At 34.8% G+C, this 25,507-nt stretch overlaps 5 protein-coding genes and 1 pseudogene across 5 annotated transcripts; 4 read left to right on the plus strand and 2 right to left on the minus strand.

Annotated features, from left to right (window-relative positions):
- Window positions 1,223-1,597, minus strand: LOC18778574 (VQ motif-containing protein 1). The gene has a single exon (XM_020562230.1). It carries the CDS (start codon window positions 1,595-1,597, stop codon window positions 1,223-1,225), a length of 375 nt encoding a protein of 124 aa, XP_020417819.1.
- LOC109948595 (exopolygalacturonase-like) lies at window positions 5,254-7,937 on the plus strand. The gene is made up of 4 exons (XM_020562231.1): window positions 5,254-5,397; window positions 5,663-5,971; window positions 6,542-7,057; window positions 7,591-7,937. The coding sequence occupies exons 1-4, from the start codon at window positions 5,254-5,256 to the stop codon at window positions 7,819-7,821; spliced, it is 1,200 nt and encodes a 399-aa protein (XP_020417820.1). The 3' UTR covers window positions 7,822-7,937.
- LOC18779278 (polyadenylate-binding protein-interacting protein 9) lies at window positions 9,469-16,461 on the minus strand. Its single transcript, XM_007211643.2, has 10 exons — window positions 15,708-16,461; window positions 14,784-14,894; window positions 14,641-14,685; window positions 12,122-12,194; window positions 11,930-12,042; window positions 11,748-11,807; window positions 11,544-11,591; window positions 11,368-11,436; window positions 9,964-10,025; window positions 9,469-9,874 (listed from the first exon to the last, which is right to left on the minus strand). The coding sequence occupies exons 1-10, from the start codon at window positions 15,966-15,968 to the stop codon at window positions 9,820-9,822; spliced, it is 897 nt and encodes a 298-aa protein (XP_007211705.1). The 5' UTR covers window positions 15,969-16,461; the 3' UTR covers window positions 9,469-9,819.
- On the plus strand, window positions 19,935-20,878 carry LOC18778491 (uncharacterized endoplasmic reticulum membrane protein YGL010W). The gene has a single exon (XM_007212151.2). It carries the CDS (start codon window positions 20,112-20,114, stop codon window positions 20,700-20,702), a length of 591 nt encoding a protein of 196 aa, XP_007212213.2. The 5' UTR covers window positions 19,935-20,111; the 3' UTR covers window positions 20,703-20,878.
- LOC18778972 (uncharacterized endoplasmic reticulum membrane protein C16E8.02) lies at window positions 21,020-22,557 on the plus strand. The gene has a single exon (XM_007212039.2). It carries the CDS (start codon window positions 21,717-21,719, stop codon window positions 22,308-22,310), a length of 594 nt encoding a protein of 197 aa, XP_007212101.1. The 5' UTR covers window positions 21,020-21,716; the 3' UTR covers window positions 22,311-22,557.
- LOC18779620 overlaps window positions 23,763-25,507 on the plus strand; it is a 17,791-nt pseudogene continuing 16,046 nt past the window's right edge.

Genomic DNA, 25,507 nt, shown 5'->3' on the forward strand with positions numbered 1-25,507 from the left:
TATGCAAGAAATCTTTATAAATACACTTGTTTTATGCTTTCATTCTTGTTCAAATCTTGACATACATGGCTTGTAATAGTCTTTAAACAAACAATTGTTCTCTGAATTTGAAATCACTCGATTCAAATGGGCCTAGGGGTCTTAGACTTGACTGAATTTGTAGTACTACGAAACGAACATTCCTCGTCTTTAATTTAGAAATAAATGTTTCCATTGTTTTTCTCAACAAATAGCGAATTTCATTACAAGAACCAAGGCAACACAATCGAAGTACCAAGCTAAAAAAAGAACACAAACAAAGTCCACATCACTAAAAGTTAAACATGTTCTCAGGTCAAGGTCAAGCCCACAAAACTCAAAACAACCAACACCCTAAAACTCATTAGCTTAAATGAGCCCTCCTTTTGTGCTTTACATCTTGTATTTGGACTTTTGTGGTATGAATTTTGATTGTTTTCAAAAACAAAAAAAATGACAATCGATGATATGAATCCCATATAGAAAAGATAAATCATCCCAACCTACACACGGAAGGAATATTTTATCACAAATCTAATTACGATTGACAATAAGGACATCTGAATTGTATGTTAATTCTCAAAAATTTACACTATTATAAGTTGAATACGGATCTAAATCTATCTCTCTTATCACTTGAGAATCTTCGTCTATCCTCTTTTATTCGTATATTTTTCCGTCTTTCAAATTATTCACACACGTACATTAAAGACCAAAAAAAAAAAAAAAAAACTGATAAGTGTAGGTCCAGCCATCTTGTACTATAGAGGGCGCAAGTGAATGACGGGAACGGATCAGCCACAGAATTCCCGTGACAAGTATAGAGCCACGCAGGCGCAGGTGTCAATTTACAACGATCCATTATTGCCGTAAGCTTTACTTAAGTATGTAAATTAAACTTTAAAAAATAAAAAATAAAATTTCAAGCTTTGAGATTCACTAGAAAAAACTGAGAAGAGTGCGTGTATTTTTTTTTTTTTCCTGGAAAATTTCCCGGTTAATGATTATAACTTTTGCCTACAATATATACCCAGTAATATGATACATATAACGTTATTTTGGAATTCCTCAAACAAATTTGATATATCATATCAGTTTTTCTCTTATGCAGAAAGAAATTATGAAGGAATAATATAAAATACATGATGCCTGTACGACATAGAAGAAAATATGTATATCATATATATAGAACTTTTAAAAATAACTAATCAATCCAAAAATCCTCCACTGGGGGCATCTCTCTGAACAATCTTTCAAACTCCTTGAACGATATATTTTTCATCAAAACTGAAGAATTACTCCGAGACATCGTGGTCGTCTTTCCGCCATTAACACCGCAACCAGTGTTATTTGATGATTCCATAACATTAACATTAGTCATCCCACCATAATTATTGATCCCCTGATCTCTCAAGAAGCACTGGCTCTTTGCAACATTATTTGGCTCCTGCATTTCATATGCGACCTCTGAGTCTTTCCCAGTTAGCTTTTGCACCACATCTTTGAAGCTCGTGGCGTCTGTCTCCACATACTTGGTGTTGATGATCACAACCTTCACACACTGATTTCCACTCGACATCAAAAACACAAAATTTGTCTCTCTCTCTCTGGGTGCAAGCTGGTTTTGAAGAAGGGTTAATTTGGTAAACTGGGTACTTGGGGTTTTACGATTTGAATTGTTAGTGGTTCAAGATGGTTTGGTTTTATAGTGGAAGGGGAAGGAAATGGTGGTTCAGGGAAACTTGTACGGCAAGGTGATAGCTGAGTTGACAGTTTGAGTTGACCGTTGTGTTGTGTCTTTTGTGTGTATGTTAAAGAAGGCTCAAGCTAGCTAGAGAAAATTCACATAAATATATATTTTACATATAGGCAGTCTAGAAAGACCACATTGGGTCAAAGCACGCAATCGAGAAAGTCTTGCATGTCCTCATCAGTCCACGCAAGCATGTGATACGAAGATGAGGGTTGGAATTGATTCGATGGGCCATGCATTATAAATTGTCTGTAGTGGGAATGAGCATATATGAGACTCAGTACTAATTGAGAAAGGGTTAAAAACTTTTCTTTTTTATAATCACGATATTATAAACTACTTTATTATATAAAAAGAGAGATCAAACTCGAGTGTAAGATAAGTGAAAACACTTTCTTGATCAAATTACTTAATTCACATATGTAAACAAGGGTTGAAAACTTGAAAGGTCAATTTGACAACATGCATGAATAATACAAAATATAAATTAAGGTCAAAGCACATGTGTTAATTCAAATTACGTGGTGGAGAGGGTTCATTGTTTTTCTCCAATTACATGTCAATTATTCGGTATCCAACGGTCATGGAAAGTCCAAGTTTGTCCTACTAGTTGAAAAGATGAACAAGCGGCTTCGCATTTGTAGTGCTAAGGTCTTTTTTTGGTCAACTTGTGCTGCTATTTGAATATTTGGTAATCCAATAAAATTACAAGTTAATCTTACTTTTAATTTGTTGACAAAGTACTATATGTTGCAACTTCAACCTGAAACCCTCCAGAAGCAACGCGCATATTGACATTATTTTAACATCTGCTTGGTATTTTTTTCAACCGTCAGTTTTGAGGCTCAAAATATACCAGGAAAGGGCACGCTGAGGAAGTCAAAAATAAAAAATAAAAAATTCCAAGGCAATATAAAAAGAAAAACACAAAAATATATCATTGTCAACGAATCTCGGTTTCCAATTAATGAATTTCATCAGGATACTAAACATGGCTAAGTCAAGCAACAATTGAGGGGGGTTTTTTTTTTTTTTTTTTTCTTAATGCCCAATTTAGAATGTGTCGTGAGGGTTTAATTTTCTTGTTGACTTTAGAAAAGATAATTATTTGATTGAGGAGAAAACTTCTAAATCAAGTGTTGAAGAAATTGGAGGAAAGAAAACTATTTTCAAGAAGAAATTAAATATTTGTAATCATAGTTATACTCACGGACACGTGTCAAGTGTCGAAAATGATGGTGATGATACACTTTAAGTTAAAATGGTAATAATTTCTTTGTCTAGAGAATAAAGAGGACAGAGAGTTGGTTGGAGGCCTAAATTGCTTGAAAATAGAGCTTGGGCAGGAAATTGTCAACAGCCTCATAAATTTGTTTGGGCATGGAAATGACTCGGCCAACAATGTATAACTCCCACATTGTTGGGAACCAAAGAAGAAGAAGAAGAAGTCATTTTTGAACAAATTATTTTATTACAGTTACAGAGTCGGTGAGATGGGATAATGTTTGTGAGGTTGTTGAATTCTTCATCTTTTTACCTATTTCGACTCAAATTGAAGCGAAAACGATATATAATTGTGGTGCGTTCTATACTTAATTATGGCGGAGTAGCTTTATTATAAGTGCATTGGCTATTTATAAAAGTATATGTTTATAAATAACTTATTGTCTGTCAAACAAAAACATTCATTTGATAATATTAATGCTTGGAAGCATGACCAAACAAATACTAGATGCAATGCAATATAATTAGATTTGAGAACAAATTATCTATGTTATAAATCATGTTTAAATAGAAAATATAAAGGGAGTTGTTATTGGTAGTCCACCACAATGCAAGGCTCGTGAGATCCCATTGTAACGGTGGTGCACCTGAGTTTACAATGCAAAGTCTGTGGAATATCTTCTAGCATTAGAAAATATATATACATATTAGACCAAGAATATGTACTTATTTTAGCTTGATAATCTACCTTAAATTGTGCTGATAAGAGAATTTTGTTTCTATAAAACCAAGATGAGGATTGTTTTTTTCCTTTTAACTTAAAAGGTTGATCATAGAGGATTTTGGCGAATTATAATTGAATGTGTATACCTTTTAATTACATGGTGATGATGAAATGATGAGATTTCTCGTATGCAAAATTTAGTTTTTTTTAGAATCGCAAAATCTAGTTTAGAAATTTAAACCCATAATTTCACACAACTTACTATCATGAACCAAGCTCGAGGGATTTGAAATAATCTAAATTAGATTTAAAAATTGATTTAGATTATTTTATATAAGCGATAATCTAAATCACTCTAAATTAATCCAATCTACAAAGTGCAGGCTCATTGTCTGGGCTAATTGACATAATGCACATGAATTTTATATTAGACTTATTTTAGTTACATTGTCATTTAATATTTCCCTTATGGTGCGTTTGGATGAGGAAATTTAAAAGTACAAAGGATTTCATAAATGAAGGAATTTAAAATGACGGAAATTAATGTTCTCAAATTTGTAAAGTTTCTTGTTTGGTTGACTGATTTAAAATACGAAATTTAACATTTATTTGTAAAGTTATATATTTTTTTAAAACTCATTCTCTCTTGCGATTTTAGAAATGACGACTTTTAGATAGAATTTAAACTTGGGATTTATGATCTCCAAATTCTTTTTTTTTTCCAACGCCGAATTTCTAAATTTATATTTTTTTATTATCCAAATACGGAAATTGGTTCATGTCAATTTAGGAATTATGAGTTTTGTCAAAATCCCAAGTTTATTTCCCTCATCCAAACGCACCATTAAAAGTTTGTGATTTTGGGCTCGTTTGGGAGTGATTCGAGGGCCAAAATCACTTATGGGGAGAAGTACCTCTCATGTGTTTTTTTTTCCGTATAATCACTTTAAGTGATTTTAAGTGATTATATGGAGAAGTGATTCTCCATAAAAGTGATTATTGGTCTATATAGAATCACTCTCAAATGACCATATAATTTTTACTTTTTGGTTTTTTTTTTTTGACGAGTTTTGCTTTTTGTCTTGAAGTAATATTTAAACGTAACAAGTATCCCAGAATTTCTATTTTTTTAAATAAAAAAAACCTTTACAAGTATCCATATCCCTATTTAGATTTTTAAAGTATATTAATTATATTTTAGATATATACCATCAATGTCTTACATAATTAATCATCCTCCTATATTGTCCTATCTCTTTCCTTTTAGAGATATTAAAAAGCAGAAAGAAATAGTCCAATATAGGCCGAAATAGGAAAATCATTCAAACTACATACCAAAAGTAACGACGGTACCATGAACAACAATCATCAGAAAAGGGGGAAACAAATCTTTAATAGCTTCATCATAGGCAAGCCCTACGTTGAACCATATAACATATGTTATATATATATATACAAGTACAGGAAAGAAGTCAAAACATTCGAAAAAGATAAAGAAGAACCCAAAAAACCAAGAAAAAGAAGAAAAGGAGACATGGGTATAATCATTTCTTCTCTAGGTAGGGTCTTCTTGCTATTGTTCTTGTTGGTATGGGTAACAGAAGGCCTTACCCAACCCAAGTTTTTCAATGTGATGGATTATGGAGCTGTTGGAGGTGGAAAAACTGATAACAGCAAGGTAATATACATACACACACATAAAGCTTCTTGAAGGAGCAATTTTATGTGCATTTTTTTTATAGGGCGATATTCTAAACTACTTAAATATACGGGAAATGAGATCAAACTCGAGTGCAAGAGGACAGACACACTTTCTTGACTAATTAACCTACCTCATATTTGCCTTGATGCATAGATTTAGATGCATGTCATTTAATCATCACAATTATATTTCTTTTCTTTCTAAGAATTAGTTTATGCTCTTTGTAAAAACATGAATTTAGGCATTTTTGAAAGCATGGAGTGACGCATGCCAATGGAATGGAAAGTCCAGGGTCGTGGTTCCCCAAGGAACATTCAAGCTGTACCCAGTGATATTCTCAGGTCCATGCAATGGTCCGATTGCATTTGTGATTAGGGGGACTTTGAAGGCTACTACTGATCCATCAAGCTTTAGTGCTCATAGTTGGATAAACTTCCGGTACGTTGATGAGTTGACGGTAAGCGGCGGCGGTACCTTGGACGGCCAAGGAGCCTCGGCTTGGCATTTGAACAACTGCAAAAGTAATCCCCAATGCCAGGCTCTTCCTATTGTAAGTCCTTATTGCTATTTCTCTTTTACAAAATTCTTTAAAAGACAATATATAACAGTCTTACAAAGGGCATGCATATATAATATATAATATATATGAGAAGCATTCTAAGGATACTTAATTTTTTGTTCTCATCAAGATTTTTATTTGTGTTATGAACATTAATGCTACATTACAAGGATACGATTCGCATATATGGATGCATTTGGACAAGTCTTGTACATGTATTATTAATACATTACTAAACAAAATGAGTGGTGCTAGATTAAGAGAGAGCATTAGCGACCACATTAGGTATGGCTCAATGTGCACTTAATACATTAATTACATGAGTATCCTTTTAATTCATAAATTAACAATGAAAAGTATTGCTATTTGTCTCATCTCAACCGACAATTCAAATATATCACTTCTCTAACGGAGATAAAAACTACTTATGCAAGACCGACACACATGAATCTCATCATTTGTTCTAGTTGAGATAGTACAAATAATATTATTTAAAATGATTAGTGTGTGTATGGTCACAATTTTAACATCTTGTTCTACATGTATTGTGAAATGTATCAGTCTATGAGCTTTGACTTCGTCACAAACGCAATAGTTCAACGCATCAAATCATACGATAGCAAGAATGCGCATTTCAAAGTCTTCGGCTGCCACAACATGGACTTCAGAAAAATCAGAATCTCAGCTCCTGCTGACAGCCCCAACACTGACGGAATAAAAATCGGAAGCTCATACCGCATCAGAATCGCCCGTTCACGGATTGCAACTGGCGATGACTGCGTGGCAATAGTGGAGGGAAGCAAAAGAATCCACGTCTCTAAAGTTTTCTGCGGTCCTGGGCATGGAATCAGCATTGGAAGCCTTGGAGGGTATGCGAATGAAGACGACGTCGTTGGAGTGGTTGTGAAGAACTGCACATTCTTGGGGACTAGCAATGGCGTGAGGATCAAAACTTGGGCTTCTCCTTATGCCAGCAAGGCTTCCAACTTTACGTTCCAGGACATTTTCATGGATGATGTCCTCAACCCCATTACCATCGATCAAGAATATTGCCCCAACCCTCCTTGCTCTCAGCAGGTATATATGTTCATTTTTATCTCCTGCTTGATATTGAGATGTTATATTATCGGATTATCAATTTAAGGTCTTATTTACATGTGAATAAGGTTTCACCTAATCAATAATGGTCTAAATTAATAGTTCGACAATACATATACCCTAAATTCACAAGTTTAAACCCTCTACTTATGTTTTTTCTTTCTTTCTTTTTTTGGGTGTTGACATTGTTTTTGATGTCTAAAACTACTTTTGTTTAATAATCTTTGCAATGCATATCTGAACTTTTTGGCAGAAATATAATAACGGTGCGAGAAACATTAGTAGAGAATCTTAAACATAAGAGAAAATCTATTTTGATCGCTTAACAATATATGACATGTTGTATTGTTAGACTATCAATTTAAACAATTAATCATGTATATTATAATTTGATTGTATGATCTAGATTTTTAAATTTAAGAACGTGGTGTATCAAATTGTGTATTTAAGGGTTCCAGAAAGAAAAAAACAGATCTTATTTAAGGGTTTCCTTTGTTTCTTCTTGTATGCAGACTTCTTCTTCGAGTGTGCAAATCAGCGACATTACATACAAGAACATATGGGGAAGGTCGTCATCGGAAGTAGCCGTTAGTCTGGTGTGCAGCAAAAGTAGGCCATGCAAGAATGTAGTGCTGGAAAATATCAACTTGGCCCATTCTAATCCCCCAGGACGTTCCAGTTCGGTCTGCTTACACGCCAAAGGCGCCTCTCATGGCTCCCAAACCCCTCCTCCTTGCTTATAGATAGCTCTCTTCTCTTCAAATTTTCAAGTCTTTTTGGCATCCATGTTAATCTTTAAAGATGTCGTTAATTAGATCTCCTTCTGTTAGTTCTCTCTTCATCCATATCTTTTGGGATGAACTGCTTGGCAAGTGTCAAAGAAACATTGCCTGAAGCAGTGGATACATCACCCACTTGTTCCATACTTCACAAATCATAAATAATATGTACTTGGGTGGAAAAAAGAAACAGTGGTTTATATATATAGTGGTATCTCTTCTCTTTGGCAGTCATGTAATGAACATCTAGTATATATTCAAGGGCTCTTCCTTTCGGGTGCAATTCCAATTTGACAATTTTCAACTTTAGCACGGCCTAATCAAATTCGATATTCGAAATCCCAAAATTTCAAAAATTCCGAAAAATATTGAATCGGAATTGGAATGTATCTCAAAATTCTGAGAATTCGGGATTTCAAAATATATTCGGATTTCAAGCTTAGATCTACTCACAATGACTAATTTGTGTTGAAATGAATATATTCGGATTTCGTGAGCTCTCCCCCCTCTCCACCATTTTGAGAGTCAACAGCTCCTCCCACCTGCTATGGCGTTTCCTCCCTGAGCTATGTCTCCCTGAGCTATGTCTCAAATTTGGAGCTTTTTGTCTCCTTTTGGTTTCCCATCCTCTTCCTCTTCATTCTTAGTTTACTCTCCCTAAATTTATGCCCAAATCTTAAAACCCTACATCTACAGTTTCTCCCTCTTCTTTTTTCCCCATCTACCAACATTGTGTTTCAGCCTCCACTTCTCACTTCTTCCTTCCCATTTCCCCCTGTTATGATGCTTTCCACCCCTTGGTAGCCCATTTGGGTCAAAGGATGCATTTAATTTAAAATGCAGTGACACTTTTTGCTTGGATTACAAGAGTGCATTTTGCGCTGTTCGCCCAAATTTTCCGTTCGGACTTTTGGCCCACCTAGTTACCAGAGGCTCCTCCTTGATGATCTTGCAGCTCATGTTCCCACCTAGTTGATTTTCATGAATGTTCAACAATTTTGTTTCATGTGTATCACTCTTCATGTAATTGCTTTTGTTGATTTGCATAGATTTTAGCACAAACAAGGAGTAGAAGGTGAATAAAACCAAGGGAAGAGAGAACCCGCTCACTACAACTTCGTAGAAAACTCATCATCTTATTCTATAATTACTTGCCACAAGACAACCTGTTGTAGATGAGCAAGGAGTGGATTCGTCTTGAAGTCCATTATCTAAGAACTGTGTCCCATTTTTGCCCAATAATTATTTATGGTCTCACATTAGAAAGGTTTATAAAGGGTAAGACTAGATAGAAAGTCTCAAATGCTCTTACTGCCCAAAACCAGCCTAAAAGACATCAAAAATCTAATAAGCCACTGCCCAACAATCACAATATACATCTACCTACATCTACATGTGCTGCACGCCTTCATTGAAATGCATAAGCATAATCTAGTTTCAAAACCAGACTAGAAATTCGACCGATAAAAGAGAGACTAGAAAACGAAGGTTATTGAGGGGCAAAAAGGGAACCTATAGTTTTGGTGGAAATTCTGTTCCTGGGTTTCCCTAGTCACTCGGTGTTTTACCATCCTAGAATTCATGCCATGAGGAATTTAACAATGGTGGGGATTTGGTAAACTGCAACATTGCGGCCGTTTATTCAGTAAATACAAATTGGTATTTAAGCTTTCCGAGTGCGTGCACAGTGTGAGCAAGGACATACTCACAATCATAAACAGAACAGAACTGAACTGAACTAGAACTTCCAAATCAACGACGAGGTTAAAGGTAAGATTGTCAAGATCCAAACCATCTTTTAAAACTTCAACTGAAGCAGGGTCCCAATATTTCAGCCCAGAACATGAACCACTGCGACGGAAAAGATGGAAATACTGAAAGGAAAAGATGATTAAACAACAAAGTTCCTCCGATCGTAAAGCCCTCCAGGCTCCATCCACAGATCTTTTCCGGTGGTATTGGTTAATGCAATGGACGAGTAACACGTGGCCGCACAGGTGTCTTTGAAGGACTTACCCTACAGAGATTACAAAATATACAAGATATTATGGTATTCACTGATTTGAAGAGTTGGGATAAAAACTCATTTTGGATCAGAGACCACACCTGATGGGTTGTGTTCCCAACACCATTCCGCTACAATTCAGTGCAAGTATGGCACTTTCTGCCTGTTCATCAAAGCAAAGAGTAAGCCAACAGGATTTTTCAAGAGAACAATCATTTGTCTGGACTGTATTACAGAAAAAGATTTTAAATTCCCCAACATAGTTTCGCTAAACATCTAATGGAATATGACATAATCCTTTATACAGTTCTTGTTATAATAAAATGAAACGATGGACCTCCAGTCAACACATACATGCACACACGGTATAATCTAAGGAACCAAAAATGGAAAGTATAATATTCAAGGGCAAACGATTAAGAAGGAACAAAAGAAAATTTGAAGCATCAAGTTTTCATACATGTCTTCATGATGTCAAATCAGAAGTACAGCAGTCTTCATCCAAAAAAAGGAAAAGAAACTGTCAAGCATTTAATATGCACATGGCCCTTCATAAGCAGATATACTTAAGTTCATCGCACATCACATTTACCTCTTTCCATGTAAATGCAGAAAAAGGAAGTATCCTTGTGACACATAAAAAGGTATAGCTCTTTGTCATTCCATAACAACCTAACGTGCAGAAGTTCTATGGTTACAACTTACATGGAACAAAAGTTCAAGATTCTAGAATACATTATCTGAGCTACATTGCAACAAATGCTCGAACAATACACCAACGTTTTTTTTTTTTTCTATATCTTTTTTCTTCAATGGGTTGCCTTACACTTGGGAAAATAGAAGATTCTTTATCTTCCAACTGAATGGGATGGAAAAGGGGAGGAAACAATGCCCAAGATTGAAACTGAACCTGTCTACATGACACTAAGGTAAACATTTATATTGCATGTACCCTAATTTACTCCCAAGAAAATCTTCACCCCACTTGACTTACACAAGAACAAAAACTTCTGAAATGGAACAAGAACCTTTGATAGAGATACCATTCAGACGCTTGTTCCATATGCCATCATTAATTATGCAAATAACACAGTAGGATCAGTAATTCCTAGACTTCAAAGCTATTTACCAAAGTGTACGCAGTAAAGCCTAGAACAAAATAAATAAACCCAAAAATCAATATAAAAGTTTAAAAAGAAAAACCCTTAATGAAAACAAGTGATATTTGCAGGTGCCTAGGACTCTAGGCACCATCATAAGGACACCTCTGGGGAGTGCTTCTTTTCAAAATATACACGAGACACTTGGTACTCAAAGTTTGGGATAATTTTGGTGCCAGTAGTATTCCACTTGGGAAGGGAGGGCTTTCAATTGGAAGAGAGCCAGCATTTGATAGAATCATATAGATCAGAGTTAGGTATTAAAAAGAGTCTTTAAACATCACAAGCATATCTTCAAAAAGTCTTGACTCTAGTTGGCAATCAACCTTAATATTGTAAGCTTACCATTGCAAATTCAACAAAAGCTATACGAGTTGAATGCACATGATCTCCTAAAAGCCTCAAACGAGTAACCTTCAAGTAAAAAAATTATCAATATCAAATTAGCTTTCACAACAAACACTATTGACTCAAAAAATTATATGTAACAAATAAATAACATGCTTTGGAACTCTTCCTACCTCACCACAAGCTGTTTCAAAGAAATTCTTGACTTCAGCTTGAGAAACCTGCATATACAGTAATATATGGAAGATTCCAGTTATTCAACTGCCATATACGTATGTATAAAGGCCTGATGGCCAATCCCACAGGCATCATCTGGGACACAAGGATGCACTGAGGAAACCAAATACTTCATTATGGTAAAACAGGAAAGTGTATACCTTCTTATCAATATTTGTACAATATACAGTCCTGCTACACATTTCCCGTTCATCTTCTGACTGCAAATGAAATCATAGAAAATCTTATGAAGGCGAAAATCTTCAGAGTGCAACCTTATTAAAACATTAATGCACACATCATTCAGAAAATGAACCCAAAACTTTTAAAGCATTGTTCATACCCTAGGGAGGAATGTAGGGTTCACAGGAAGGATGGCAGTTTTTGAGGGTAAGACCCTAACAGGATAGTACCCTAGCATTGTCCCACCAAGGTTCAAAGCTGCTCTCGCACCATCTGTTGACAAAACTTCCATGTGACATGCAATCATAAGATGTTACAGAAGCTTGCAGGCCAAAAAGCTAAAAAATCTTACGCTCATCAGCAAACTCCACAAATGCAAAACGGAGTACGGAGTGCGGATCACCACAAATTCGGCAGTCAACAACCTTCAAAGATAAAGATTACAACAAAGTTTAGGAGTGAAATTTTAGATATTAGCCATCGAGTAAAAAGCAACCACCTTCACATTATCAGAACCTAGTATCCTTACACAAGAGATGAAGTACATAATTTGCCTTTAACAACAATGCTTATGTGCCTTTCAATGCTTACAAGTATGATAAATCATAATTACTGAAAGGCACATAAACATCGTTCCAAATGCCAAATCCTTAAGGACAAACATTTAACCACTAACTTTCTTACGCTTCACCAAAGATCAAATAACATGAATAATGTATTAAAAAGAACACAAAAGTCAGATAAGGCAAAATTATAAAATGCATGTCATTTGACTGGGTGAGGGAGGGAAGGGGCGAGGAAGAGACAGAAGCAAAGAGAAACCTTCATTTAGACTATCTTTTATCCTTGTTTTAGTGCTTATGTAGACCTTCAAAGTATTGAGTCCATAAATTTAACCTAATTGTCAAGTTTACAATACATAAGTCAAGTCTTCATAGTTGAGTTACGTCAAACCAACACATTTTCTACAATTTATTTTTGAACATGCATGAAAAAACCTGCACGATAGTGAGTGTTGTGGAAGCACCGAATGACAAAAATATTAATTTTTATTTCCAACAATTAACTGCTGTACAAGTATAGGTATCCCTTCAAGTCCGCTGCATGATAGTAAGTATTGGTGTTTCATAGCCTAAACCTTTATAAACAGCATGAATGAATTCTACTGGCAATACAGAGTATGCGGAGAACCAGAAGGGGATTGACTGTTGAATATATAAATCCCATCATTAACAGCAGAGATCCACTGGAAGCACATTTTTTACTGGAAGAAACATCATAAAAAACAAGAGATTCACTGGAAGCACATTTTTGAAATTATATGATCACAGAAGCTTCACAAAACGTTATGGGTTAAAGACTCCAAGAGAAACTGCAACTCGTGCAGTATAAAACTAACAGAAAATAAGCTTATAATGTTTGAGAAGTGGAAACGCATACATCAGATAACTGTGAATCTTTTTCTACTATGTTTAAAAGAAAATCTTTATATACTTTAGTATTCACATTATGAGGGCTGTCTTGTCCCAGATACCCAGTTAATAAAAAGCTTTTTCTGACAAACTGATATTGAAATGGAAAATGATAGTAAGTTATTGCATTCTTTTTCCTGATGGTCTAGTTCATGCTATATTTTGGAATATCTGGATGAAGCGCAATTGAAGAATTTTTCAGGGTCATACAGGAGTAAGGGTTGAGGAATTATGGGGTAGAATTAAATTTTGGGCATCTCTTTGGGCTTCGGTTTTGGGGCAGTTCACGGATTATCACTACTCTACCATCATGAGAGGCATGTTGGCAGTCTTAAGATGATTTACTGAAGTTTGTGTTTTTGTGTTTTTAAATTACAGAATTATTTTCAATCTTAGTAGGTCAGACACTTTTAATTTTAGGTTTTGTTGTTTGATCGAGGATTTTTTCCTCTTGATTATCAATACAATGTTTCTATTAAAAAAAAAATTACATTCTTTTTCCTGCATAATATTATCACCCATTTGTAGTCAAAAGGTATTCACGAAAAAAGCCCTACAAAGCAACACTACTATAATAAACTATAGCTGTTACGATAAATCCTTCTCATGTACTGACATCCATAGCCACAAATCTAAAGAAAACCACTTTCCCTCTTATTGTAGAGATCTTTACCAACCCAGAATGTCCAGCATAACTTCACTAGGAAAATAGTACAATCTCATTTATACAATTTTTAACAGGAAAACAACATGAACTTTGATTCAATAAGAAAACAAAGAAGCCCCTTAAACTTTGTAACATTTATGAATTTCGTTTCTTCATATTTTTATCACACGACTTGATAGAGCATGAAATCATCTGAAAAGAAACAAGACCTGATATAGAGCCAAAAACAGAACACCAAATACACTTGGCCAAAAGAGCATCAAAGCAACCCTCAAAACTACCTTCAACCCATGTGTGGATCAAGCCACAGGTCTCATTTCATATAATTAAATGTTGCATACAAGATACCATAAATAAAATTATTTATGTCCCATACAAGTTTCAATTATATACATTACCAATACACTTAAATGGAAAATTCTAGAGGATAACCACATGGCATTACCAACACTGCTACAATATACTTCGTCACATGATCTCAGTCCTCATTTTAGAAGCGGACAAACAGAACATAAGAGACTTCATTTCGGGAGGAAAAAGATGATAGCTTACTTTAGGAAAAGAAGAAGTCTTGTTATGGAATTCATGCTCTGTAAGACTAACCACAAAATTCTAGAGAAAGCAAAGAAACAAAAGGAAGCGCCCAGGTTTGAATTTACACATTTATTGAAACAACACTCTTTCTAAAATCAGAAAACACAAAATGAAATCCAGGAAAGCAAGGTGACTTACTTGTCCGCAACTACTAAATATGGCAGCAAGACGCTCTTCGGTAACCTAAATAAGAAAGAGTGAGTTTTTATAACAGCTATTTGTTTATAATTAGAAGGGACAGAAAACCCAATCTAGATATCAGTATCTTCCAGTTCACTTACTTGCTGATCAATATCAGAAACATATACTGTTCGTCTAATACTATTTTCCCGCTCAGCTCTGAAAGCTCTCCCACTAAGTCTTCTCTTCCCCTGATTAAAGCTATTTCTTCTCTGAAAAACACAAAAAGTATAAATTACTATGACCAAATACAATGAAGGAAAATAATAACTACATGTGTAGAACGTAATCCGTATCTTTTCAAACAAAGTCGTTTCTTACAAAAGAACAGCTTCAGAGGCTCTCAATTGATAAGACGTCCAACAATCAAATCATTACAAGTTCTAACTAATAATAATGATGATGAGAAACACAGTCATGATTGAAAATATGCACCAAACAAAACTCCATGCTGAATAATAAAAGTGATTGCTAAGCGTATCCAGAAAAAAAAAAAATTGCTGACCAAAGGAGCAAACGACTTTCCAACACAAACACACAACCCATAGAAATCAAACTGAATGTTAACTGAAAATCAAAAGGCTAAACAAAATACATAGAGCTCATTTACTCTCAAGACGAACAAGTGGAAACTCGAACTTCAGATCATGAATTCAGACTACATCAGTAAACAACTAACTTCTGACCAGAAACTATGCATACGGTTACAACTTACAATACTGGAACTATACACCCTTTTCATTTCTATCATAATCAGCAATCACTAGACTTTTATAATGAATGATCAGCAAGGCAAAAAATGAAACTCAAGAACCTCACTCACCGACAACCCGAACAGCTACCAATTCAACGAAAAACCCAATTCAAATCACATTACATCAAAATTACAATAATTAGAAAAATCCCACAAAGCCCATTCAGCTAAAATCCGAACATAATCAGAAGAAAAACAAAATATATGAAACAACCCATTATTTAAATAAAACAAAAAAGACAAAAAGGGATCAAAAGAGAGTGATCAGTACCCTTCGATTATTGGCCAGATTATCATTGGCTGAGAGCTTATTGTTATTGACCGCCAAAGAGTTGTCAAAATTGGAATGTTGGTGGTGAGAGTAAGATGAAGGGAAAAACTCTTTGGCTAAAGGGTTCAGCTTGGTGAACATATCCACCAGCTTCTGCACATCAAATTCTGATTTGGATTCGGACATGGGTTTTGACATTGAATCCAAGTTTGAGTTTTTGACAGAGGCTGCCTCACCGGAAATCTCAGCAACCGCAGCCATAGAATCAAAAAACCCCACAGAGATTTTAAAAAAAGAAGGAAAAAGAAAATAGCAACTACTAGAATTATAAATAGAAATGATATAAGAATGAGAATTCAAGGAGAGAATAAAATTAATAAATTAAACTATTTGTTGCTCTTCTTCTCTGTGTTTGTTGCTGTCCCTCTGTAAATGAGGGTTTATTAGAGCTTGAGATTTTGGAGCGCAATTGAACCAAAACAAAAAACAAAAAAGATTGAAAATTTAAAGAAACTCTGAGTAGAATAATAAAAATCGTTGAAAAGAGGAATATGGGTTTAGTGGACAATGATCAGAGCTGAGGTGGTGATGGAGATGGAGGTGTTGGGAGGAGCAAACAGTTGGCTTTGGGTTTGGCTTCTTTTGCTAAATGCTCTAACCCTTTTCTCTATATATCTTTCTCTCTCTCTCCTCTATTTTCTTTTTATGGGTTTTTTGGGTTTGGCATTTTGGCTTGGGTTTCACAGAGAGAGAGAGAGAGAGAGAGAGAGAGAGAGAGAGTTGAGTGTATGTATTGAAATGTATGGGGACGTTAAAAATGGTAAGGAAGGCAAAGCTAACGTAAGGTGACTTAAGCAATAACAAAGGCTTTCATCTTTATTTTTGTTTCTATCTCTTGCCCTCCATCTCTGACTCTCTCTGTGCTCACATTTTGCAAGTGCAAGAGATAGACATGTCATTCATAATCATAACTACCCCCTGATTTCTTTATTTTTTATTTTTTACAATTATAGATAAATATTTTGACCTTTTTTTTTTTCCCCAGTAGATTTCTAATTGGGTGGTGACAGTAAAAATGTTTTCTTTTTTCATGGCATATATTCATTTTTGTGTTGTTATGTTTGTTTGAGAATATAATAATAAGGCAATGCTCATGTGTAAACTTTATATCTTCTGCAAATATTTTTTTGTGCCACAAGGAATAGGTTCTTATTGCCTTTAGGCAATGTGGTTGGTTTGGAGTGTTTTGACTTTTGGTTGTAGGGTTTAGTTTGGAATTAAAGAAGTATGGACTATGTGGGGGAATTTTATGTGCCACGTGTCAATTTGGTTTCTTTTGGGTTATATACTCCAATTGTATACAACATGTTAATCAATTAATTAATGGACTGTTTAGTATTTTTATAATCCCCACTGTTGGTGATGGTCAAATTTTCATTTTGTAAACTGAATGTATGTCATGACTCATGAGTAATGAAAATATGAGTGACAATGATGTTGATATCTTGTTAAGGTTAGAATTATATATATTTTTTCCTTTTAAAATTCAAATCACTAGCCACAAAGGGCCATTACAATAACAGAACGATCTGACATTAAAATTTTAAAAAAAATTTAGGACTCCTTCACTAACGATCACATCGAAACTAAGAATTTTAAAATTGAAAACTCTTGTGCTTTTAAAGAATTTTAAAGATAATATTGGGTCAATTGAATTGGGTTGAGTACCAACCACTCTTTTAATCACCACACCCCTTTTGCTTAAAGTTGCAATCACAAGTTTCTCTTCTTTATTACTATACTTAAATTTTGATTAAAAAAAATTCAAAGAATATAACTCCCTCAAGTATGATTAGTGTAATTGGCAGTTTCATAAATTTGCTTTTAGACTGGGAACTACTCTATTGGGGATACTACTAAAAAGAGAAGTTCAAAATAATTTTCAATAGACTAAGTAAAAATTTAGGGTTAGATAAGGGTTATTTTGAGAGTATTTAGATGTGAGTAAAACAAGTGAATATCTGTATAAATAGAGGATAACGGAAATTGCAAGTCAATCTTTAAGACGACGTATTTAATTTGTTCCCTTCAAAGGCCTAAGACCACAAAACAGACTAGGACGAGAATCGAATTTTCATAGCGGGCCATGGAAAAATGAAATTTGCCACTATAATAATAAGCTATGAGCCTTGGAAGAAAAATTCCCAACTATAATGCCCTAATTTATGAACAAAGTCCATGAAAACCAGCTGCTTGCAGTTTACAACCACAAGCATGAGTTTGGTAAAGCATATAGAATAACAAATGAAAATGAGTGCAGATGTACGAACTCCAAAAATTTCTATTTTTGTTCTGAATTATTGGATAGAGAATTGAGATGAGACTTTACCATCATTTGCTGAAATTCATGACATAAAGAAAGAAGAATTGCTGAGCATGAGAATCACCTTTCTGTCTTCTTCTGCGAGCAGTTTTTGCCTTTTCACTTTCTTAATTCTCACTGATTACTATTTTAATACAATCGTAGGTTTGTTTTGCTTGTTTTGTATGATTAGCATGGGCCAATGGTGAAACATTTGAGCATTTGTGTTTGGACTTTGGACACAAAACTCCAACTAATGTGACATGCAATTATTGTTAAATACTATACAAGTTGAAAATATTAAAATTAAAATTTAAAAACAACTGCCAACTATTTCTGATAATTTTTGCTCAGAGGGTGAAGAAATAATGTTTATTAAACTTGGCAAATGGGCTTCAATCTCAATGCCAAGCAGCACAGAGGAGAAAATCCGACTGTGGAGAGAAATGAATGAGGCCTGGGATTACAGAAAAGGGCCCCACTAGGCCCATGGGCCCACTTTGCCTGCTGGCTTGAGATTATTTCTCATGTTACTGGCATATTCCTTGATCCTTAAGATTTTCTTATTATATGATTGAGAAATTTGCATAAATATTACTTGAATTTTTAGTCATGTGCAAGATTAACACTTGAATTTTTAATTTTCACTTGTAACAACCAAAATTATGTAAAGTGTTGGAATTTACTACTTATATATAACTCTTTTAAAAAATTCCGTTAAATCAAGTCACATAATTCCAACACTTTACATAATTCAAATAGTTACAGGTAAAAATTAAAAATTTAGATGATAATCTCTCATATGCCTAAAAATTCAAGTAATATTTATGTAAAATTCCCTATATGATTTATGGCAAGCTTTTGTATTGGTAGCATTGAATGCACTTGAATATTTGATTTTAGGAGCATTCACATTATTTTGTAACTTTAACAATTTATGGTGGTTGTCAATTTATAGCGTTCCCATTTGAGAAAGGTTAGGTTGAGGCTAAACTGAGTCAGACCTTACCTAAAGTTTCTCTGTTTTCACATCTTTCGGGTAATACTTGACTGAGTCAAGTGTATTAGTAATAGTAAATGTTGGCGAGAGGGAGAGTAACTTGCAATACGTGAGAAAGATTATTGTCTTCTTTTCTTTAAAAAAGATTTAGCCATCACTTTCTTCTTACGTGTCAAATTGAGTGACAAGTACCGTCCAGTTAATATCTGTTACATATACTATCTCTTTAAGATCAAGAGAAAATAAAAAATGTTTCTTTCTTGTAATTAAACTCAAGATGTAATTATCTTAGATAACAATGACCTATATGTGCAGACATGAACTTAGCCAAGTTAGCTAGAGCGAATGTGCTCCCCATTATGCACTCGAATTCGCATGCCAATTTAGATTATATTATTTTTTTTAAAAACCATAATCTATATGTACTTCAACGCAATACTTTGTACAATATTAATTGCAATGCCTTGATTATCTTAGACATAGAAAATTATTAGGTATGTATCAAACAAAGCTCAACAGGTCTTGTGTTGGGCTAGCATTGGATGAACAATTTCTTACACAAAAACTAGCAGGTATAAAATGGAATCATTAAAGTTGAGTTTAACAAAAAGTTGTTTCCACACCTAATGACTCAACGTGACCAGATGAGGGCATGTGCTATAAAACCCTTTGGTTTGCCATAGGGACAAGATAATGGTTGGTAGGTATAAATTTGATTTTTAAAATCTATATCCCAATCCAGTCCTTTGCCCAAAAGATTACTTTAATCCATCTCAGTACCGTGCAGTTCAATCCAACTAAAATCCTTCTCCATGAGTCAATACAAGTCGACCATGAAACACATTTTATACCAATTGACCATTGACGCTTGTAAAGCAATTAATAAAAGAAACTTCAAAGCACTGCACAGGAAACTTCACCTCCCCCAGATGTTCTATTTATACCCCCATTTCTTTCAGTTTCCTGTCAAGTCTAGCTTCCCAAGAAAATCTGTCCTTCTTCCCAACAGAAAAAAATTTGATTTTGCATCAAAAAAAATTTCATGGGTAGGTCTGGATTGTTTGATCTTGAGAGGCACTTTGCCTTCTATGGAGCATATCACAGCAACCCTTTTAACATTTTGATACACACTTTCCTTGTGTGGCCTTTGTTCTTCACTTCCGTCCTTCTTTTCCACTTCACACCTTCTGTCTACAGTTTCCCATCTGGGTTTAGTGAGCACGGACTTGAAATGAATTTTGGGTTTGTTTTCACTGTGATGTATGCTCTGTACTATGTTGGCTTGGATAAGAAAGCAGGGTCCTTGGCAGCTTTGCTCTGTTTTGTCAATTGGGTTGGAGCCAGTGTTCTTGGTGGTGAGCTTGGGTTTTCAAAATCATGGAAGGTTGTTCTGATTGGTCAGTTGCTCTCCTGGGCTGGACAGATCATAGGCCATGGGGTTTTTGAGAAAAGAGCTCCTTCAGAAAACTTTGCTGAAGGGCTTCTGATGGGGCCTTACTTTGTGCTGCTTGAGCTTCTTCACTTCGCCTTTGGCTATGAACCTTATCCAGGGTTTTACAAAAGTGTGAATGCAAAGATTGATGCTGATATCGCAGAGTGGAAGGTGGCCAAGAACCAAAAGAAACTCTCTTAATTATCTGAGATGGATTGAGATGAATGTACTGGTTATTTAGTATTAAAATTTTGTCAAATCTCTTATGTAGTTTATGAACTTTGGTATTTTGTATGAAAATTTTGTAAAATTACTGTAGTTTCCTTCCTTTATGAACTTTATGAATGTACTGGCTTTCTACTATCAGCTTCTTCTTTTAACCTTTCGGTTTTTTGACAACTAGATCAAATGCAACTTTGCATTTTTAAGTTTCTTCTTTCTTGGGATGTTTGCTTTCTTTCTAGATTACCTCTAATGATCTCGTCAGCTTGCTTTGCAAATTAATGCAACTTGCACAAAGGAATCTTCTGTTACTTGTTCAAGGTACTGACAAAGACAATGCATTATTCTTATTAAAAGACCGGAAACAAAGGTGCAGTTTTCCTGTACTAATTGCAGAGGACATGATAGCCTATAATATATTTTGATGCAAAAGTTTGTATAATTTCAATGCCTTTCGACATGAAAATTCCGAGGTACGATGTATTTCCTTGTAATTTGTTGGCTTTGTATTACAACTAAATAACATCAAATCCAAGGTTTACTGACACCAAATCAGCCAAACCAGAAATTAGGAGGTAGAACACATGATCATTAAAATTGAGTTTAATAAAAGTGTCATTGGTTTGCTTCAACTTAAAGACTTCACATGAATAGGTGGCCAGATCCAATCAATTGTGAGGCATGTGTCTCATGGTGATCCATAAGAACTCTGGTTGCCATAGATACAAGACAATGGTGGGTAGAAATATGATTTAATATATAGCCCAATCCAATCCTTTCCCATAAAATTAGTTTAACGATATTATAAAAAATGACCACTTACACATTGTTATACAATTAAGAAAGAAAATTTCAAAGTAGCTAGCAGGAAACTTCACCAGCTGTGCTTTTATCTGTACCCAATTTGTTTCATTTGCCAGTCAAGTCTAAATTTCCAGTAAACCCTGTCCTTTTCTTCCAACAAACACAATTCAATTTGGCAAGAAAAGTTTCATGGGGAGGACTGGATTGTTTGATCTTGAAAGGCACTTTGCCTTTTATGGAGCATATCACAGCAACCCAGTTAACATTTTGATACACACTTTCTTTGTGTGGCCATTATTCTTCACTGCTGCCGTTCTTCTCCATTTCACACCTTCTCTCTACAATTTCCCATCTGGGATTAGTGAACATGGTCTTGAATTGAATTTTGGGTTTGTTTTTACTTTGATGTATGCTGTTTTTTATGTTTGCTTGGATAAGAAAGCAGGGCCCCTGGCAGCTTTGCTCTGCTTTCTCTGTTGGGTTGGAGCCAGTTTTCTTGCTGGTGGACTTGGGTTTTCCAGGTCATGGAAGCTTGTTCTGGCTGCTCAGTTGTTTTGCTGGACTGGACAGTTCATAGGCCATGGGATATTTGAGAAAAGAGCACCGGCTATTTCAGACAACTTTGTTCAAGCACTTCTAATGGGGCCTTACTTTGTGCTGCTTGAGCTTCTTCAATCAGCCTTTGGCTATGAACCTTATCCAGGTTTCCATGCAAGTGTGCAAAAACAGATTGAAGCTGATATCAAAGAGTGGAAGGCCAAGAACCAAAAGAAACTAACATGAATGAACTACTTTAATTTGAATTGATATTTATGAATGTACTGGAATGCAACTTGCATTTTGTCTTGTCAGATGTTTTGTTTGTTTCTTGGGATGTCTGCTTTTTTCGTTGGATTATTTCTATTGGTCGATCCAGTTCATCTGCAAATGTCTACTTTTTTTTTTTTTGGGTTAGATTATTTCTAATGGTCTACCCAGTTTATCTGCAAATGCAACTTTTAGAAAGGAATCTTTGTTCAAGGCAATGATAAAATATTGTTCGTATTAAAAGACTGGAAAAAAAAGATGACTAAATCTCAGAAGTAGGATTTTCTTGCCACCCCATATCATCACACCTTTAGATCTTGATCAGTTGGCCTAAAAAAGAAGAGAGAAAACTTAATAGGCAAGTTATGGTCCAAAGAATCATTTGCAGGCACTAATGCAAAATCCTCAGTGACATTCTTAGAGATTCGAGCATACGAGCTAAATTTTTTTTTTATATAAAATTTATCGGTCTAGTGATATTTCTTTTTCTAATGTTGGTTCTCTTATTAATTTTTAAAAAATGGAGATTATTGATGTGATGTTATGTGGTGTGGAATGAGTGGGAAATGCTTCTGTATGAATGAAATGACATCATAATAAAATAGAAAATAAAAGACAGTCTAGCAAAATAGGAGAGAACAATGAAATTAAGGTCAACCAGAAATTTCTTGCCATCCACAGCTCACACTGTTTCAGGCCATATAAAAAATAAACTACTTCACTTGGATGACTTAAAAAGAATATGGCTGACTTGTTCAACACGTATAAGCCAAAGTTTCTCAAGTGGTCCTCGTACTTGCAGATGTAGAATTTGTCCACATCTGCTAAATCATGATATTTTCTCTTGAGACTTTTCCATACATATCGAGATTGATCCATGCACTTAACAACCTTGCAACTAGATTATTAATTCAATGGCTATTGGGAGGTTTTATGGTCATCTGTTTGTTGGATATATAAGAATAATATAATTAATATCCCTTCATTAAAACCTCTATCCATTCACATTACTCTTCACTGTTCTAAGTCATGCCCATTAAATTGAAGATGTTTCATATTTTTCGTCAACAAACATAAAATTTTAAGTGTAATCGGTTCTATATAACATAACAAAATTTGCAGTGAGGAGGACAGTCGTAACTTGTGGCTTGATGGCAACTAGGAAATTGTTTAATGGTATTTTCAGGAGATTGACTCCCTTGCGAGTGAGTTGCTTTGCAAGTCAGTGTAACTTGCGCAGAAGATTCTTATGTTATGGTTTTGGGAAAAGAAAAATCAACGTATAATTCAGACAAAAAAGGTCATCCCCATGCAACCTCAAGCTAAGAATGCATGTGGTCCTCACATTCTGTAAAAATGGTACACACAGTTTTATTTATATTTTTCTGATTACATACATACCAAATATATTTTAGTATAATTGTATCTATTCTACGTACTAAATATCTACAGCTTCTCAGTCTCTATAAATCTGTGCTCACACCACCACACTTTCATCATCCCCATCAAAATAATACTATTTCAGAACCTTTCTTCCTATAATGTTCATCCACCAAATTTCTTCCATTAACCTCTCAACGTCCAAATCATTCTTCTATTTTACAAAGTGTGTGTCTTGTTCATGCATCATACCATTCTAAGCTTCCTTTTATCATGAGCAATGAAGTAATTGTTGTCTCTTTCAGTTGTTAATTTCTTCTGCACCAGTTTTCTACATTCTGCATTTTTCGAAGCAGGGAGCACTACTACAAAAAAGCAAAAAGACGACGGTAAATCACCGTCGTGTATTTGGTTTTTCAATGGTCGTGGAATCCACCGTCATCTTTTCCCTCATAAACCACGACGCTAAATAACCGTCGTTGTTAAACAATACAACGTCATCAAAAAATACAAAACGACGTCTTTGTACTGCAAAAAGATCTAAAAAAAGCAATCGATGATGATAATAGACGACCAATTCTCTAAAAAGACCGTCGTTAAAAAGGGAAAATATGACACATATTAAGAGAACAAGGCCGCAAGATAGACATACAACGACGACAATAAAAATACGCCGACGTTAAATATAATTTTCACGACAATAAAAAACATGACGTCTTTAAATACATTAGAAGACGACGTTATTGATACCTACTACGTCGCACATATAAACACAACCGTCGTACAATTAATTTTCCACTTCGATTTTTTGATAAAAGATGACGTGGAAATAGTTGTCAGTGTCATTATTTACGACGTATGTGTTTCTATAGTAGACGTTGAAAAACTAAACAACGTCAGTTACAAATATATGAGAGTCGTATTAAAAAATTTATACGTCCTATTTTCAGAAACAAACAACGACCATAAATATTAGACGTTGTTAAATACAACAACGTCGGAAAACAATAAAAACAGACGTGTTTAGTCTGCTAAAGTTCTACAACGTCTCTTATTTACAAAAAACCGTCGTGAAATAAATTTTCCACTTCGATTTTATCTAAAAAAGATGACGTGGAAATAGTTGTCAGTGTCATTATTTACGACGTATACATTTATATAGTCGACGTTGTATTTATATGTATTCATTACTCACGACGCACTTAATAATATAGACGACGTTGAACGTCTAAACAACGTCGGTTCCAAATAAATGAGAGCCGTATTACAGAACATATAGACGGCGTAGATTATGATGGGAGCCGTATTACAAATAACGTCGTTTAATTGTTATTAGACGGCGGTTATAATGAATTTCCGTCGGAATTAATTTCGTTCCTCTTCGTTTATAAAAGAACTTGCGACGTGGAAAATGTATGATGACGTCGTATTTTTTAACGTTCAGATTACATATCTCGTTTTTTAGACGTCGGTATTATGGGATTGGAGTCGTGTTATTTTGAATTACATGGCGGTTCTTTATCCTTCACCGACGTGATATCCTGAATAATTGCTTCACAATAGCGTCGTGGTTCTTCATTGTTACGTTGCTTTAAGACGTCGGTAAATATGCTGAATAACTGATTCACAATAACGTCGTGTTTTATTTGAACGTAGAAAGTGAAGAAATCACATTACAATATATTACAAAATTAATGTCATACACTGCCAATTACATAAGCATCATTCAATCCATATATCTTCACACCCATCTCGAATATTTTGACCGCCTAACTCACCTACCAGTCATCAAA

This window comes from Prunus persica, chromosome G4 (genome assembly GCF_000346465.2).
Source record: "Prunus persica cultivar Lovell chromosome G4, Prunus_persica_NCBIv2, whole genome shotgun sequence".
Lineage (NCBI taxonomy): Eukaryota > Viridiplantae > Streptophyta > Magnoliopsida > Rosales > Rosaceae > Prunus > Prunus persica.